General features: G+C 35.5%; 2 protein-coding genes across 3 annotated transcripts in view; both read left to right on the top strand.

The window, feature by feature from the left end:
• Positions 1-6358, top strand: part of LOC141900865 (histone-arginine methyltransferase CARM1-like) — a 37096-nt gene extending 30738 nt beyond the window's left edge. For both annotated transcript variants that reach the window (XM_074787912.1, XM_074787913.1), the window contains exon 14: positions 2940-6358. In XM_074787912.1, coding sequence (XP_074644013.1) covers positions 2940-3029 — 90 coding nt within the window. In that variant the 3' untranslated portion in view covers positions 3030-6358. The remainder of the gene's footprint in view (positions 1-2939) is intronic.
• Positions 6359-8652: 2294 nt separating this feature from the next.
• On the top strand, positions 8653-18403 carry LOC141900262 (calcyphosin-like protein). Its single transcript, XM_074787065.1, has 5 exons — positions 8653-8935; positions 9106-9283; positions 9680-9889; positions 14683-14796; positions 15076-18403. Exons 1-4 carry the CDS (start codon positions 8799-8801, stop codon positions 14782-14784), a joined length of 627 nt encoding a protein of 208 aa, XP_074643166.1. The 5' UTR covers positions 8653-8798; the 3' UTR covers positions 14785-14796; positions 15076-18403.
• Positions 18404-18912: the final 509 nt, after the last annotated feature.

The raw sequence follows: 18912 nt of genomic DNA, 5'->3' as shown, positions 1-18912 counted from the left end.
GTGAGTTTCAAGGTAATTTGGTTGGTATGTTCAGCAGGGAATCTTGAATAGTGAAATCAGTTATATCGGCACCTTTTCATATTGCATTGACTAGTGAAATACAGATTGTCAAGCACTTCACTAAGAGGGCATGGTGTCTCATACCCCTAGTTTCATCAGTCATCATCGTACACGTCACTTACTATTCAACTGTTTGTATTGTATTTGTGATATGTTATGAAACTACGGTAAACCTAGCTTACCTGCAAAACGGGTCACCTTGAAAACTTACTTCCCTTCCAAAATCTTGAAATGATTCTAACCCTTTCGCTGCGAACATGGCTGCAACTGAGGTGTGCTGGGATCCCTAGGTCAAAAATTAAAATCAAGGCAATTTGAATAAAACAAAACCATTAATTTTTAATTGGGCCTTATTTATTATGATGTTTCGTGGTGTTTCCTATAAATAGCTAGAAATATTATTTCTAAATTCCGACCACCATCAAGATGCGACAGCACATGGCTCCGCCAGCCAACCACCCGAAACAACTGGCGAAGGCTTTGCCAGCTTTCGGAAAAAAATCAAAGCTTAAGATGTCTGGGATGTGTCCAAAGAGTTATAACTATGTGTGATGACTCGTGCTATACAATACTTAGGTTAATCAAAATGAAAAGGTTAAATCATACGCAGCAAAAAGGTTAAACTGTAACAATGAAAATACCGTCTCTAGCTCAGAGTTGCTGTGCTTGGATATTCCAGACAGATTATAATGGAACATTTGTAACTTGCATTACTTCCCTCCAAAATGGTAAAATGACAACAAATTTCTTGCTTACTTCTTCATGGTCTGTTCATCTGTAGTTGTTTCCTTCTGTTCATCTGTAGTTGTTTCCTCTGGTGTTCCCTAAAGGCTGGCTTATGTTGACAAGCAACGCCACGCCTACCGACGCCTACCGACGCAACTGAGAGCAACCGCGATCGCAGCCCAGCTTATGTCGACTGCGCTCCGATTCGCAGCAACTGAGGCCGACTAGCGGGATATGAGATCCTCCCAGTTGCTTACCTGCTTATGTCGGTTGCGATTACTAGCAACTGCAACGGCTCAAATGGTCACGTGATAAGCATTTTGAGAATAAATTTGAATTATTAGGAAATATATTTCTATTAGAAAAGCTATTTCTTTAAGACATTGATCTTTCTGATTCTGTTTTGAATACAACGTGCTAGCGACATTATATAAAGATGGCCGCTCACACCATAATTCTACCAATTTCGTTTCTAGATCTTCGGTCCATTCCTCTGCCGTGCTGAAGGTTTGGTTTGCGTTTTGAACTACTTGAATTTGAAAGTTTATGACTAATTACGAATGACGCTAACTAGCGGTGATAATCTGTACTATGTATATGCGGTCTCTCATTGGCTGGAACCCCTGAGCTCAGTTCCGTCGCTCCGCAAATGAGCTTATATCGGCTGCGATCGAAAGCAACTGTCCGCCTACTGTAGGCCGAATTTGAACATGGGAAACTAGCTGGATACGGCTTGCGACGAGTCGGTAGGCGTCGGGTTGCCGTCCCAAGGCGGCTTATGTCAAACCGATAGAGCAGCAACTGGAGGCCTCTCGTAGGCCGCTAGTTGCCGCTAATCAGCGATAAACCCAGTTGCGTCGGTAGGCGACGCGTTGCTTGTCGACATAAGCCAGCCTTAAGATCCCAGGCCTGACAACAATAACCACATGGAGCCTTGCTATTACGGCATGCCCTAAACACTTATCCTCATAGCCTCTCTTCACCCATGAGTAAATGGGTACCTGGTTTGATGGATGATTCCTGAGCACCTTATAGCTGCTTGGATGTTACTTCTCCTCAGGGAAAGATGAATGATGGTTGAAGTTACAGGGGCAATATTACCAATTTAATGGAAAGCACCGTTGAACATCATAGTGAAAAGGGCGTCGTAGAAATTAAAATACTATGAATTACTCTACTGCATAGAACTGATCAGCTGACACTCAATCCTTCCAAAATATAAACCACGTTCACACTGGAACAGACTTTTTGCTAGTGTGAACACTTGGTTCGTTGTGTCAAAAGGTCCTGAAGAGAAGGAGGACAAGGTATTTAGAGATCAACTGTTGATTTTCTGCGGAATAATGTCCAACTGAATTCTGCTCAAACTGACAAAATTCTTGCAACTGGAATATGTGAACATATTGAAAACTATCAACCAACTATACCTGAGATTACATACTATTTATAATCATTAAAAGATTAAAAAATCCTAGATAGCCACCAAAATCTACATGGCTGCCAAATAAAGGTAACAAAGTTCTTAACTCCCTCAATCAATCCCATTTTACAGTACCTGCCTTCCATCAAAGCCATCTAACTAGAGAAACTAAACAAACATACCAAATCCATTATCTTCGGATTTATACTGGCAATCGGATATTTTTTTTTCTTTCTCCTTCTGGCTCCTGACATCTGTGTAAATCTGTTCGAGAAAATGTGAGGTGGGAGGTGTTAGTAGAGGTGTTAACCTTTAGGGAGGTGTCGGGGCTTTTTTTGTTAAGGATATCGACAACTCAATCGGGACAGTAAAAACGTCATGATTGTCTTGTCGATGTCTCTTGCGGGAAATTAGTGTAGTGTGCCAGGAACAGATGAGAACAATCAACAAACAGTTGAAAATCATCTTGGCCATCAGCTGTTTGAGTTAGTACATTGATCTGTCTGTTGTATGTGTTTTTAAGTCTCCCTGTCTAAAAGAATCGCTGGATTTTCAAAATTTTCCAGGGAGGATCCCTCGTAAGTAGCTTCGTGCCTCCTGCGCTCGCTATTTGCTATGGTACAGTCCTCACTTAGAAACTAACATTCTGTTTTCCGATTTTTTTTTTGCCCACTACCAATCATACCGAATAAAAGAGATAATATCAAATGGTTGTGTTTTCGATATTTTTCAGAGTATAAATAGTTCCGTTAGTGCAGAATTTATGATTGGTGATTATATTATGACTGGAGGATATGTGAATTACAATATGATGAACAAATGATATAAGATTGATTCGGTGCATGATTTTATGGATTTCACCGAACTCATTGTCGTTGACACTGAAAGTTTATTGCAAAGGAGTCGCGGTCAGGAAAAGAAATCTTGGCGTCTACCATCGGCCAAATGAATTCTACTACGCACTGGACATATTAGTATTTGTAGTAGTGGCACTTAGTTTCACTTGAACAAGGTCAGCTTTAAATAACAGTAGGTGAATGTAAAAAGTGATATTCTATAGATATACATTTAATAGTTGAAAGCAATTCGTTAACAATTCTACCTTGTAAAATAGGCATTCAGCATCTTAGTACGTCTATTACCTAGTTTAGTGTATATTGCTTTATTTGTTAATCAAGTGGGGTTGGTCTTATAGACAGGTGCTGAATGAAACCCAGGGGCTAACTCAATTCATTTTCAATTGTGTTAGCCCCCCCCCCCCCGGGTTAAAGCTTATACCGGTCTATAGATCTGGCCCCTGGTGAATTGGTTATCAGCAGTTAGTGATGCTGTTTTGACAACTCTGCGGGTTAAAAGTTAGCCTTCTGCGATATATGGAAATTTTGGTTGATGAACATCCATCAAATATCTCATACAGCAAAATTACTTAAATGTCAAACTTAAGTCTTTTGAGTCATGACTTGTGTATGTTATTTTTATTCCCCGGACCAAGTTCATAGATCTCAAAATCACTTGTGTAAATGGCAGTATCGTTCAATCGATCCACTCCACTTTGTAAATTGATTTCGCCATTTTTTAGTTGACACACCATATTACCACTAGGCATTACTCTTGAAAATACCAAAAAGAGTGGATGCTTTTTTCTGGTTTCTATGTAGACTTTCTGATCCTCAAATTAGTGGCTTATTACCCTCTCATTGATAAACCTGGAAATAACTTAACGGATTATGCTCTTCCAGAATAGGTAGAGTGTATTTTCCTTAGAAAAAAAACTTTGTCCATTATTGAGGGAGCCGAGGGATTATCCGTATATGTGTATCAAGGTAGTGTAATCAGGTAGTTCACATTTGAACAAGACAAGAAACTCAGTATGGGCATATGTAACGGATTCATGCCAAGGTTTGAACAATTTGAAAAAACAAGATGGACGAAGCACGCGTTTTAAAAAACTAATTTTAACCATTAATTTATTGATGATGTAAATTGCACTTTTCTGCGTATTGTGTACATTATAAGAATGCCATAATGAAGATGATGTGTGTATATTAATGAAAGTATATATAACCTTCAATGATTTTTTTGTCACTGACGTTCTTAAGTTATTGTATGTTGCCTCTAGGAAATGATATGATAATCAACAGTATATTATTATGTGAAATAATATCAATGTTCGTGTATATTGTATGAATATGCATTTTATTTTTTGTACAGATTTACTTAGTAACTCTTCAACCGCAGTGATAAGATGGACTGGCACCATTAACCTTTGAATAAGTGCTAAAATGATTGTAGAAATATCTTCAGGAGTACCTGAGCACAAACTTACTTGTGAACTTTTTTATGAAATTTATGTGGTTCAATTTTTGTTCATTCGGGATTCATACTACTTTTTGATTCCTTGAAAAAATCCTCGCAGTTGAAAAATTATTTTCAAGGATATTGATTCTCCAATATCGACTAAGTGGTCGAAAATTCCTAACATTTTGGGAAAATCTGTAGTGTAGTCACAAAATTTCATTTGCCTGTCTGTTATGGTTTTGAGTGCCATAGTTGGGTTGTGAGGATTCTAATATATCGGTTTTTCATAAAAACTCACCATTCTTATGAATTTAACACGTGCGTTGTGAATTATCCAAAAAATACGGCCATAGAATTGTGAATTTCATCATTTACTTGCATAAAAACGTGAATTCATACCCCTATTTTCTCCCCTGATGACTAGGAACTTCTTCCTACAACTTAACTGACAACTGTACGTGGAACTGGGTGCGGCATTGTTTCTCACATTGTTATTTCAAACTCACTTCTTTGTGCATTGAAAGAAGCTGTGTAGAGCAAATTATCTCCTAGTGCAAGTCACGGAAGTTTTTTAAAACCTGATAGCCACAGAACTAAACACTACCCCTCTGTCTTTGGTGTTAAGACTGCATTACCTACTGTACACAAACGTTATGATTCGTTAGGGGTCATTCATTTATTACGTTAAGGGAGTGGGGTAAGTGTTATTGCGTACTGGAATGCTAAATTTGTATAAGGAAATCGCCAATTTTGTGTACATGGGAAGGGATTGAAAGATTGAAAGGGGATCAATTTTTATGCGTATGTAATAAATGAACGATCCCTTATTGATTTCAACAATGTCCCATTCAGATAAGATTACCTAGGTTAAGCACAGGTCGACTTGTGACCCAGTCATCTTGCAAAACTTGGGCTTGTTATCATGGACTCTTAAACCATTTTACAGTCAACGATTCCATGTAGCATAATAACTATTCTGCAGTGTGTTTCCGCCCCACTTCACTTCAGACGATGGGCCAATTTCTTGTGAGAGGTTTTTTCGTTTTTGCATACATATAGTACATATAACATTCTGCTACAATTGCTGTTAGATTGTGTGGTGCGGCTATAATCATTTTTCAAAGCTCAAATGATGTTTCTAACTCAAGATGACGGCGCTATTATGGAGCAGTTTTAACAGTGAAGAGATAGTTGAACTAACCCTTGGTGAAATTCAAACACAGTCTGCGAACTGCCTCTGGGATTTTGTCTGACTTGAGTGAAGACCCGAGATGAGTTGAAAGCATACATGACATTATGTAATCAATGTTTGCCCGAGTTAAATTGATAATCAAATGACACAGTCGAGTTAGAAATGTACTAAGGGACATAAATTTCCAATGTTTTTAATCCTAGAGTCAAATTTATCAGAGATTACAATGGATCTTGTTCCAAAATGTTCAAATCCAAGTGATTTGGGTTCTATTAATACATGAAAGGCCACTAGACATGTTTATACACCCGGATATTTATGTCAACTTGGATATAAATGATTGAACTTTGAAGGACCTTTGCTCCGAGTTATTTTATTCTTGAAATTTAAACTTATTATAGTTAGATGGCAACCATTAAATGCTGTGTTCTCAAAAGTATGCAAAATTGTATTTAGCCTCACTTATTTACTATAAGTATATACTGGATATGAGTCAATGTTCGCTCTCATTGTGTGTGCTGTAGTATATAAGTAAGAATAAAATGATGTAGAAAAACATTTGTACATGTATTACGTGTGGGAGCAGTTACATTAATTGCTACCTACTAAGAAAAAAAACTCATTCTGTTCTCGTCTGTACTTGAATCAGAATATTGACAATAAAATGCATTCTTTTATATATCATCGTGTCTTATCTGTTTTCTAGAAGGCCGTCGGGGCTTACTTAAGGCATACAATATCCTGCTAATTCAATAGGTTTCACAAACGGCAGATATTATGTGTATTTATTTATTTTTTTCATTACTAATGTGTATGTGACGTGCATATCAGATATCTAACTCAATAAAATTCAATCATGAAGGGTCCTGCCGTTTGTGAAACCTGAAGCCATTCAAAGTTGATACATGTACCGTGTTTCTCATCATACTGGTTTCTCACAAGTGACGAGAGGCAGGTGTCTGAGTTCTTTTTTCGATTCAGTCAAAGGCTGGGACCGAGGCGCTGAGTTTTTTGAGTGGATAAACCCTGTATAAAGTGGCCGGGACCGAGGAACTGGGTGTTGGATAACCCCTATATAAAGTGGCTGAGATCAGGGGACTGGGTGTCGGTGCGTACAACCCATATAGGGATAGATGGGCCATGTCGGTATGTTGGTACATGTTTGTCGGTATTATTACGAAATTGATATTTATTCGGTGATTGTCGATGGAGATTTCTTCGACATTGTTTCTCATTGTTGAAGCAAATTTCTTCGACATTGGCTCGGAGTGTCTAAAGACATTTTTTCGACATTGCTTCTGAACACGGCAGTTTTGAACCCGATCTACACAAATTTCAATCACTGATTCAATGCAAACTTTTCATCCAAGCACGAAAAAAGGAAAAAGATGATATATATGAGAGTAACAGCAATACGACGCTTTCAGGCCAGAGGTCGAGTCATCAGCATTTTTTCCCTTATAAATGGGAGATAGAAAGACATTCTTAGTGTCAATAAATAACAGAATAAAACCATAAAAAAATGAATGTGAAATAAAAAGATTGGTTGATGTTTCACAAGAAATCGAACATAAAATATTAAGTTAGAAAAACTAAATATGGTGAAAAAAGTTTTTTTTGTCTTCGTTTTTAATCAAAAATGATAAATATTTTTACTCCACATTTTAACCTCTTTTTGAATTAGAAATAATAGAAATTTTCCCTCATTTTAACCTCGTTTTTAATCAAGAATGATAGATATTTTTACTCCTCGCTTTTAATCAGAATAGTAAATAGTTTTACTTCTCTTTTCTCATCGTTTTTAACTCTGCAAAAAAGCACTAAAGAGTGCGGTCGACTCGGTCTCTCAACCTCTGGCCTAAAAGCGTCATTTTGCAATTAATTATGGGCAAATGTTTATTGATGCGGGTGGGAGTATCTAATTATTTTTTTAAAATAGAAACTAACATAAACTAAAACTATAACACAAGAAAAATGTGTAGCTGAATATCAACTAGCTCGTTGCTAAGTGTTAACTGTTTAGTTTATACTTCTATGTTTTATTATACCGTATTCGTTGTCTGACTCTAGCTCACGAAAATGGTTTTAGTTCTAGAAGATGTATATACGTAGATACATTGGTGATTAATTAGAAAGTGCGAAACAAAGGTTGCTCGGTGACGAGAAAAGGCATGAATTTGAGCTAGACAATGACGAGATTATTTCTGACTGAGATGGATAGATACGTAGGCCTTATTCTCAGACAAAATGTAGTAATAAATTATTTTAAAAAACAAATATCAAATGTACGCCATACTAATTTTATAATGCGAAATTTGAAATTTTCGTTTAGAACTGTAGTTTTTAGTAGGGTTTTCTCCCTTGAGTTATGTGCCCGAGAACCGGAGCTTTAGAGCGCGTGAGAAAAAAAACTGTAAGATATATAAAGATAACATCTGAACCGAATGATTGTATCCTTAGAATGTCCGAGAACCCGGGTACAAATACCTCATAGAATTAGCCACAAGAACTTTGGCCTACGTTCATCGGGTAGATTGTGTCTAAAACTTTCAGATCCTGGACTGCATGACGTGCAAATGATATATAAAATGAGATTTTGGTTTCAAGATGAACTATAAAAGAAAGAAACTTATGACGTGGCAGCCATTGTTCTAACCTGGAGATGGAAATGAATGACCACCTTCAAACAGTGGATTGTTAGCATTCTCAAAGGAGACGATGCGACGATTCATAATCAATTATAAACCCATTGCACTAATAGCGATTCGTCCGTTTCATCAGGGCGATCGATTACCCTTTGATTAATCAATAATCAGTGATCAATATATACTATATTGAGTTTTGGCGACAGTATACTACATTACTAGTGATAGACGGCTATCAGCTGCCAGAGCTAGATTCAATGTACATATGCATGTGTATAGGGAAAGCAAGCATTATAATACGCAGACGACAATATATTGAAACATCTGTTGGCTCCGAGATCGATTTTCCGGGGCTCACGCCTATGTTATATGGTCGTATCAGTCATCAGCAACAAGTATACAACTGCTAAAAGGAGACATATTCATCTTATCTATATCGTAAATTAACCCAGACATCATGACGTCAACGTCGCGGGATGAAGAGGCAATGATCAAGAAAAACAGAGAACAAGCAAGAACGGCAAAAACACCGATAGAAAAACTGCGGGCGCAATGTTTATCACGAGGCATCTGTGGAATCAAAGGCTTCGGAAAGTAGGTCTATTTTTTCGTCGTTTCGGGTCACTTTTAGATCGTATTATAGATCTACTTAATATAATCTTAGACATATATTGAGACCTTACATTCAGTTTCATTTTCATCATCTGAAATCGAACTCTTATTTTTACGTTTACGTATATATATACTTGTATTTACACGCGCAGAACATTTAGAATCATGGACGATAATAACGATAAAAGATTGACTATTCAAGAATTACAAAATGGAATTCACGACTACGGACTGAAATTAGACAAAGACGAAATTGGAGAGCTATTTGCGATGTTAGACGCAGATGGAAGTGGTTCCCTGATTTTCGATGAATTCCTAGTAGCTTTGCGAGTGAGTAGGGCCTATAGGGTTTATAGTACGTTATATTTGCAGTCAAGGGTGAAAGCGGCAATTGGAGAAAAGAAGTCGCAGTTGACTTCCATATTGTCCGCTTCTGAATGATTATTGGCCCCTAAGGGCAACATCTCGTAGAAAATAGTGTAAACAATTATATGAATGTTTAAATGGACCTAGAGTCAAATAAATTAATAAAAGAATTAATATTTGATGGTCAATATGTCGCATTATAGGCCTATGTGAACAATACGCGTGACATTGTGAAGTCTAGCATAACACCATTTGTAAATCGCATTTCTTTCTTAAATTTTGTGGATCGGCCTCATAAAAAAAACTCACATATATATTCAAGCAAGCCATCGAAACGACCCGTTCTTTGTCTCTGTGTAGCCACCGATGAACCAAAGAAGACTCAACTTAATAAATGCAGCCTTCGACAAATTAGATAAAACTGGTGACGGAGTTGTGACGGTGAAAGACCTGAAAGGTGTTTACAATGTGAGGCATCACCCGAAATATGTCAACGGTGAATGGACAGAAAATGAATGTCTGGAAAATTTCCTCCACACGTTTGACACGCCCAATGATAAGGATGGAAAGGTAGGTCGATTATGGTCTCGAATATGGGGTAACTTATGCATCGTTTCTACAGTTGAACTTCGTTTATACGAAACCCGTTTATTACGATGGTTTCCAGCATGTCCCAGCTAACATTTATATGAAAAAAGCTTTGGATAATAAGAAATCGTTTAATACGTCAATTTCACTTTTGCCCACTAAATTCGTAAAATGTGGTTCCACTGTATTTTTAATGGGCTTACTGGATTAAGTCAAGCTCGTATCTGAAATAGTTACCCTATAACGTATTTTACCCGTCATACGTTCCACAGATCGAAAAGTACCGAAAACGATTCGGTCGCCGCAGGAATGACAGTGATAGCAGGATGATGTTGCTTCATTAGTCCTTCGATTGTTAGGTTACTCAAAGATCGGTCGGGCGTGTATTTCAAATATGTATACGTATATCGAATCTGTAGAGCATGACCAACAATTCAATTCACATCTGCTGCAAATCCATTGATTGTTTAATAGTGGAAATATTCGCCTTATTGCACCTGCTCTCACTCGTTTATTCATCCAATATATGTACGTATTACTAAAATAATGATTGATTACACAATTTCCAATCGGAGATTTTTTTTTCAAACTTATTAAACCGATCTGAATTAAGCAAATTTGAGACTCTATATTGCAAACAATACTAGGAAGAGAAACAGTCAGGGGCGGATCCAGATATTCGAGCAGAGGGGGTCGAGCGCAATGTTTTCCCAGTAAAAATTTTTACATGCATGAAAATCTGTGCAATCCCTACAGTAATTCATAGACCGAAACAGCAATCAATAGAGATTTTAATTGTGGTTAGTTTCATGATTGATGTGATTGATATAGCTATCAGAGAATATTTTCGAATACGGAGCAGGGGTCGAGACCTCGGAGGGACGGATACAGGGGTCCGCACCTGGGGCACGTGCGACCACTTAAATTGGTCATGTACCCTTTCAAAAAATTTCTCGCAAAAAACTGTCCAGCCCGGAACCTTGTTCTAAAAAAGGGGCAGGCAGGCACGACTCAATAATAATATTGTCAAATATTCAAGAAATGGCACGTTCAAATTGACAAAACCTATGAAGGGCACGTCATATTGCCAATTATTCTGAAAAGGGCACTAAAAATTGTCATTTAGGAATATAGAAATCCTGTACATGGCAAAATCAATTTCCCAAAATTCCAATCTATGTTACCGAAAAAATCAAATCTCAAATCTTGCCCGTAATGCCGTATGTGGTGCGTGGCAAGATAAAGATGATGTATATTAATTTGATGGAAATAAAACTAATCTGTATTCGAAAAAGATTGCCAAAACTCCTCAAGGGCGCGTAATATTGTCAAAGATTCAGAAAAGGGCACCAAAAATAGTTTAAGAAATCCTATAGAGGGCAGAATTTATTTCAAAATATTCTCGCTATCTTATATCTTATTACCAATATGCTCTATAAGGCATGACTCTTTAATTATCTCAGATTAAGAATTGTGCCAGCGTTGCAATTTCTTTTATTAATGGAAATTTGATTTTCCTTGTATATTTGAACTTGCAATGAGTTTCATATGTTGGTGCTCGCTTCGTCGTTGGAATTCGGAAAGGTGCCCTATTGAATCGATGCTTCCGGTAACAGGCAAAAATCACCCGGTAAAAATCCTCCCAGTAAATAACTCCCCGGTAAAAATTCCCCCCTAGGTGAAAATCGCCCCGCCCCCACCCTGGTAAAAATCCCCCATATTTGATTTCACGGCAAAATATAGTAAAATACTTCAATATTCATATCTAGAAAAACTTAAAGGTTTTTCAAAAATTTCAAATATTCCGTGGTGTTTTTCACAATATTCACCTTTGATAATCTGTGAGCTGATTTACCGAGCTGCGTGCATGAAAATGACATCATTCGGTGACTTTTATTTAGCAAGCAAGATGCATAAAAAATTATACAACCGTAGTTTTGAAAATTTCTATAACGAAATCCAGGAAGAAAGACACTCTCAATATTTGGATGGATATATGAAAGCTGTGGGTACTGGAGTGTGTAATGGGTAGTGTAGTGTGATCTGTGTGCATTTGTGGCCAACACACAGATCATATTGTTCAATGGGGTTTGGTCCAGGACTCGCGAGATTTTCAACAACACGGAAGTAACGTGTAATAAATGATGACTTGAATTGCATGACTACCTACCACCCCTCATTATTGTTGGAAAAAATCTACTCCACAATATAAAATATTGATATCTGGCTGGAGTAGATTAAGAGAAAAATTAAACAGTTTATAAAATATTAAATATTTATATGTTTCACTTCAAATAACAATTAGACTTACTACTAATTCTTTATGCCGCTGAGAATTATATTTTTGCTTGTGCGTAATCAATTTTATCACCTGTATGATAAGCTTAAAGAAAAATATGAAAATGAAAAAGATTAATTTCTATTTACATATTGATGGATAAGTGGATGAGTTGGATGAATTGGATGAGTGGATGAGTGGATGAGAATGGATGAGTGTAATAATATATATATTTTACTTTTTAACACATGAATTGGAAGAATATTTTGAGTATAAATATAATATTTGTATTCTATATTAAATTTAACACAATATATATATATATATATATGTATGTATGTATGTATGTATGTATGTATGTATGTATGTATGTATGTATGTATGTATGTATGTATGTATGTATGTATGTATGTATGTATGTATGTATGTATGTATGTATGTATGTATGTATGTATGTATGTATGTATGTATGTATGTATGTATGTATGTATGTATGTATGTATGTATGTATGTATGTATGTATGTATGTATGTATGTATGTATGTATGTATGTATGTATGTATGTATGTATGTATGTATGTATGTATGTATGTATGTATGTATGTATGTATGTATGTATGTATGTATGTATGTATGTATGTATGTATGTATGTATGTATGTATGTATGTATGTATGTATGTATGTATGTATGTATGTATGTATGTATGTATGTATGTATGTATGTATGTATGTATGTATGTATGTATGTATGTATGTATGTATGTATGTATGTATGTATGTATGTATGTATGTATGTATGTATGTATGTATGTATGTATGTATGTATGTATGTATGTATGTATGTATGTATGTATGTATGTATGTATGTATGTATGTATGTATGTATGTATGTATGTATGTATGTATGTATGTATGTATGTATGTATGTATGTATGTATGTATGTATGTATGTATGTATGTATGTGTATATATATATATATATATATATATATATATATATATATATATATATATATATATATATATATATGTTTTATGTGAATTTTCATTATTAAAAAGTGATTGCATTTCATCTGTAATTATTAAATGTTTATCTATTCCATCAAATGTTGTGAATTTTGGAATTATTGTATTGAATAAGATTTTATCTTTATCATTCGATAACTCTATTATTAGATAATGATTTTTAAACACTAATTCAGTAATATTTTTCACTTGAAAACGAAGACGCGCAGTTTTAATCAAATCTTTAATAGGAATGAAATCTTTAATTGTAAAATATTTTTCTAATTCATTTAAATCGATATCTTTGAACTGTAGTATCTGTTCATTCATATTTATTAGTAATTTTTTAATTAAAATTGATATTTTCATCAACTCGTTAATTACTCGTTACTTTTAAACATAAAATAAGAATTTAACGCATATAAATATAAATATTCACTGTTTTAAATATGAATTATTTCACTCGTTAATTACTCGTTACTTTTTATATTGAAAATAAGAATTTAACGCATATAAATATAAATATTCAATGATTTAAATATGAATTATTTCACTCACACTTTACTAACACTTTTAATGTTTAAAAATCTAACTCATACAAATATAAATATTGAAATAATGTTTGAAATATATCTATATATCTATCTATAAGAGCTCGACCTCCGACCTCTGATCTGAAAACGCCATTTCCTAATTACTTTTATATGTTATTCATATATATTTTATCCATGTAAATGAATATTTTAAGAGTAATAGGGGAATGTGGCTTTCATATCAAAGGTTGAAAGGGTGAGTGAGTAAAAAATGAAAATAACAATAATTTCCAGTTGAATTAGGAGTGTGCGCGACTAATTCAACTGGAAATTATTATAACATCGTAGATATTTAACTAAATTTAGTCTAAATTAACAGAGCATTTTTAGGTCTAGTTATGAATTCTATTTCTTATTTTACAAATATTGTCTTATTTTCATCGATGTTACTAAGGGGGCAGGATGGCAATCAGTTTTGGAGTGTCGGACTGTTTGTTTGTTTTAGAAATGTACTTGAAGTGTCAGTCAGTTTGTATTGTTTTGATAACTGCCTTCTGGTCTCTGCCACCCTTGGTGTCTTATGTAATAGTATCCTGGTGGAAAATTTGTTGAAAGAAATCAGAGATTCGAGTTGTAGCTTTTGAGCGGGTTGGATGTCCAGCCTCGTCTCTCCGATATATCGAAGAAAATAAAGTGAAATTTACGGTTTGAAGTTTTAAGAACGTTTTCTCGCGACTTAAGGATTTTTTACGTAGTTACCCTGGGCTTGCGAGGCGGAAATCTCAGGGTGCTATATTATTGTTATTTTCATTTTTTACGAGCTCGACCTTTCGACCTTTGGTATGAAAGCCACATTCCCCTATTACTAATATTGAATAAGTACGCACCGTCGCTTTTTAAAACTTGATCAAGAACTTAATGTTATTCAGAGCGTTGACTTTAGATTGAACAATTTCAGATAACCAGAGAGGAATTTGTCAACTATTACGCCGGCGTTAGTGCATCGATAGACGACGACCCTTACTTTGATTTGATGATGAGAAATGCGTGGAAATTGTGAGCGATTTTATTGGTATGCACAGGAACCCTTTCGCTGGGGACTTTTAATAGATTATTTGTATCGAAGCCCCAGTTCGTGTCTATCATTAATGTTATATTATATGACATGATTATAAATCCAATCTGATGACCCTCTGCTTTCAATTTTCCGCAATATCGTTTGCGCCCTCGGGTTGGGATTTGTCCGATTAAAAATAGACAGAATAATAAGGCCTGAGTGTAGATGGAATGAATAAGCCCTCCCCTTCTTAAAAATATGTTTATGTTGTATATATATTTTCATCTTTTTCAGGTTTCTAAATGTTTTGGAGTATAGACCAATATAGCGTTTTTATATCGGCCAGAAGAGAATTACGATCCCATCTAAACTAGCAGTGGATTACCAATACTTGACACCTATAGTGAATTTCAATCTGACATTAACTACTGGCATTCATTTTTCTTTCATATTTAAACTATCGCGATAATCGTCTGGTCTTTTATTAATGTTTTTGTATCACTCCATTTTAAGTCAACTTGTTTCATGGTGGCGTCATTTAATATATGTGTACAATTCATAATTACATTATATTCACCGCTCCCGGTTATACACATGGGCTAGAGAGCATTCATTTATTACGAACGCTTAAAATTCCTATTTTTCAATTCCCCCCTGGCAAATGAAACGAATAGACGATCCTATATTCCATATGTATTAATGTGTAATATATTCATTTCTGCAGTCAAAAATGTGTTTTAGGCCCTCCTCTACGAGAAATTAAGCATTTTAGTTGGTATTTCCTTCAAAATTTGAATCTTTGAATGACATAGAGGGAGGAGTTATCCAGTGAATTAGTGTAGCTCACAGAGCACATAAACAGTAATTTGATACCTATAGTCATCAGTATACATAAACAAAACATAGCCTCATTTATAGTACCAAAATTTGGCAACATCAAAACTTTTTCTATGGTCAATGGATCAGTCTGAAATCTCGTACACTTGTTTAGTTATCTACCATCAATGATGTGTCCAAATTTCATGGAAATCGGATAAAAATTAATGATTTTCAAAAAATTTGAAATGTCTCTAAAATCTTTAATCTTGGCCCTATCTCTACAAAAAAACATCGCTAGCATCAGATTTTCATTCCCACTATGACTAGATTACTTAAAATTAGTTTAGAATTTGATATGAAAACTTTTATGAATTTGTCAAATTTAACTGTGTGTGACCTGCTTTTCTGTTGTGAGCCAACCTCGCTCACTCTAAACACTATAAACAAGATACTGTAGTTAGTGGGACGGCCGATCTCAAGTGTTTGCCACCCGGTTAACTAGCATCCATACTCCTCGGCCTTTAAAATCCGAATCCAGACGAGGAGAATACTAACGATAGCATCTTTTTGATAATCTGACGTGAATGTTATCTATTTGATGTATGTCAAAGCTCGCGACTCGCAGGTCGGCCTTTTCGCTAATAAATATCCAGAGCTCACGACTCGCAGGTCGGCCCTTGTCGGTTTCAGAACGTATTCTGCACTGAGCTTAACTGAACTATCTCAAAAATGTTTATTAGATGTTTAGAAGTGATGACTAGAGTTGACATAGGCGTTAAACTGACATGTGAGAGAGTGCCGAACTTACAATTTACTATTCAGACTTAGTATGATGATATTAATTATCTTTCTCCAAAGTTGGTAATTACTAAATCAATAGTGTCTATATTCAAACCCTCTCATACTGCTTGGATACATTACTTTACTGATGATTATAAGATATACATTTTGACATTGAAACTATAGTGTAAAATCCTCATTTCATAAAACAAGCATACGTTCACAGCGTATACGTACATAAGGACAGTTTGCGGCCCTTCCTCGATTACGTATTCAAACGTACATACACGTACGCGAAGGACTTACCTTTCATTCATACATTACAAGTAGACAAAATTGCAAAAAATCGTTTTTCTAAACAGGATTTCAGACAGATTCAAGCCATATTCTATATTGATTTAAGATCGATAGCACTGATATGTACGGAATCCAGGTGACATACGAGTCTAAATTCGGCTTAATAAGTCGAATTGCGACTTAATTGTGTCGAAATTCGACTAATTTTTACGTCGAAATTCGAGTTAATATATCGAATTTCGAGTTATTTTAATGTCGGATTTCGAGATAATAAGTCTACATGAAAATAACACAAAATTCGTCATAATTAAGTCGAAATTCGAAATGAAAAGAAAACTGGAAATTCGACTTTATAAGTCTTAATATCGTAATGCAATTATTGGTTTTCGAGGTACCGTATTGGCTGTTTGAGCCTTTCGTCGTATCGAGTGGTCTCAGAAATCCATATTTGCGCACGCACAACATATCTTGACCTCCCTTCCCTGTATAGACTTGTACGCATCAGACATGACCCCCTCCCCCAACGCGTGTACGTAATATATGAATAAGCAATTGCTGTCCCGGGCTCGAATACTACTCTGCCCGCTCTTTTTTCTCTAACTCTTTTCTCCACACTTTCCTTGGATTTTCTAAGTCACACGCCTCAGTAATAAGTAATAATTTAATAAGCCTCAGTAATAATTAACATAAATTGTTAACGCTATTTTGTAACGCATTGGCGAAATATCACCTGCCAAATTGACTGACAATGATGGTTGTGATCTGTGTGCTGGCCAAAAATGACACTACTACCGATCAGACCCCTAGCTACCAACTGCTTTGCTACCAACCTTCGAATATCTAGTGTGTTTCCTCCTGGATCTTTTAACCCCCTTGTACTTCGTAAGAATATTTTTCAGTGCATGTACTGTCTGTGTACTAAATTCCAGGTTTTGAATTACGAACACATATTTATGTTTTTGCTGTTCGAAATCTCATCGCATCCAGGACTTACCATATATGTCGTATTTTATGAACTAGATTATGGTATATACTACATCCAATGTACGTATGCATATGCGTATACGTGCAATCGCCTCTTTACCTTCCAATCAAGGGCGGATGCGAAGGGGCTTTAGGGTGTCTCGACCAGCTCCGTGTTTGATAATTTTTTCGATGGTGATATCAATCCACATTTCAAATTTTTTATCGATTGCTGTTTCGGTGTCTGCCAGAAATTACTGTAGGTAATGTACACATCTTTATGAATGAAATTCTTTTCTCAGGAGAATGCATTTTTTATTGAAATATAGAAAAATTATCTGCGAAACACTGCGCTTGACCTCCCTCGCTCAAATTTCTGGATCTCCGTAAAAATATTTATGCATTGAACTAATCCTTTTCGCGCAGTGATCCCTAATCCCTAAACCTTTTTTCGAGCTTTGTGTTTTTGTAGCTAAGGAAACCGTCAAATACAACCATGTAAAAATTGTGAAATGCAAATAATGTTAACACTTATATCTCAGAAAAGCTGCTAGAAAACGAATCTACGATTGTATTGTTGACTGGAAAAAATATTGATATCTGGCTGGAGTAGATTTAGACTTTTCGATACTTAAATCTTTAACCGGTGCGTTTTTCTGTATTTTGTATCATTCATTGTTGTTCGACCCTTAAAAAGGATTGTGTTTTATTGTAATGACATCGCATGAAATTTATACGTGTGTATCTAGCCTATAAGTTTAAATCAAAAAACCATCCACAATTCAAATCTGAATAATTTTATTTGTTTGATGGTCACTGAAATTTTTCATCAGTACCGTAGAACTCACTTAATTTGGATTTCTCAATCCGGATTTTCATTTAATTCGGATGAAATACTTGGTCCATGGAAAGTGTGGAACCATGTAAACTATTATTCATAATTCGGATCTTACCTAATTCGTAGAAATCTAGGCGGTCCGTAGTCATCCGAATTATGTGAGTTCTGCATGTACCTGTAAATAAACGTCCCAAGCTAGCTTCATATGCGCTAGTTTTCTGTTACTTAAACGGAGTCAATTCTTAACTAAGCAGCTGGATCCATAACTGTGGAACTGAATCCTGAACTGTGGAACTGAATCCAGAACTGTGCAACTATGAATTGATTATTTGGCTTTTTGGAGGTATCAGTGTTTACGTATAAGTGACGCAATATGGATGTGACTACACTCACAACGACCTTTTGGGGTAGTGAGGGCCTATGTCTTATTCCAA

The sequence above is a fragment of the Tubulanus polymorphus genome, chromosome 2, assembly GCF_964204645.1.
Source record: "Tubulanus polymorphus chromosome 2, tnTubPoly1.2, whole genome shotgun sequence".
Lineage (NCBI taxonomy): Eukaryota > Metazoa > Nemertea > Palaeonemertea > Tubulaniformes > Tubulanidae > Tubulanus > Tubulanus polymorphus.
The sequence above is the reverse complement of the archived record's forward strand: the minus strand, read 5'-3'. Positions and strand labels throughout refer to the sequence as shown.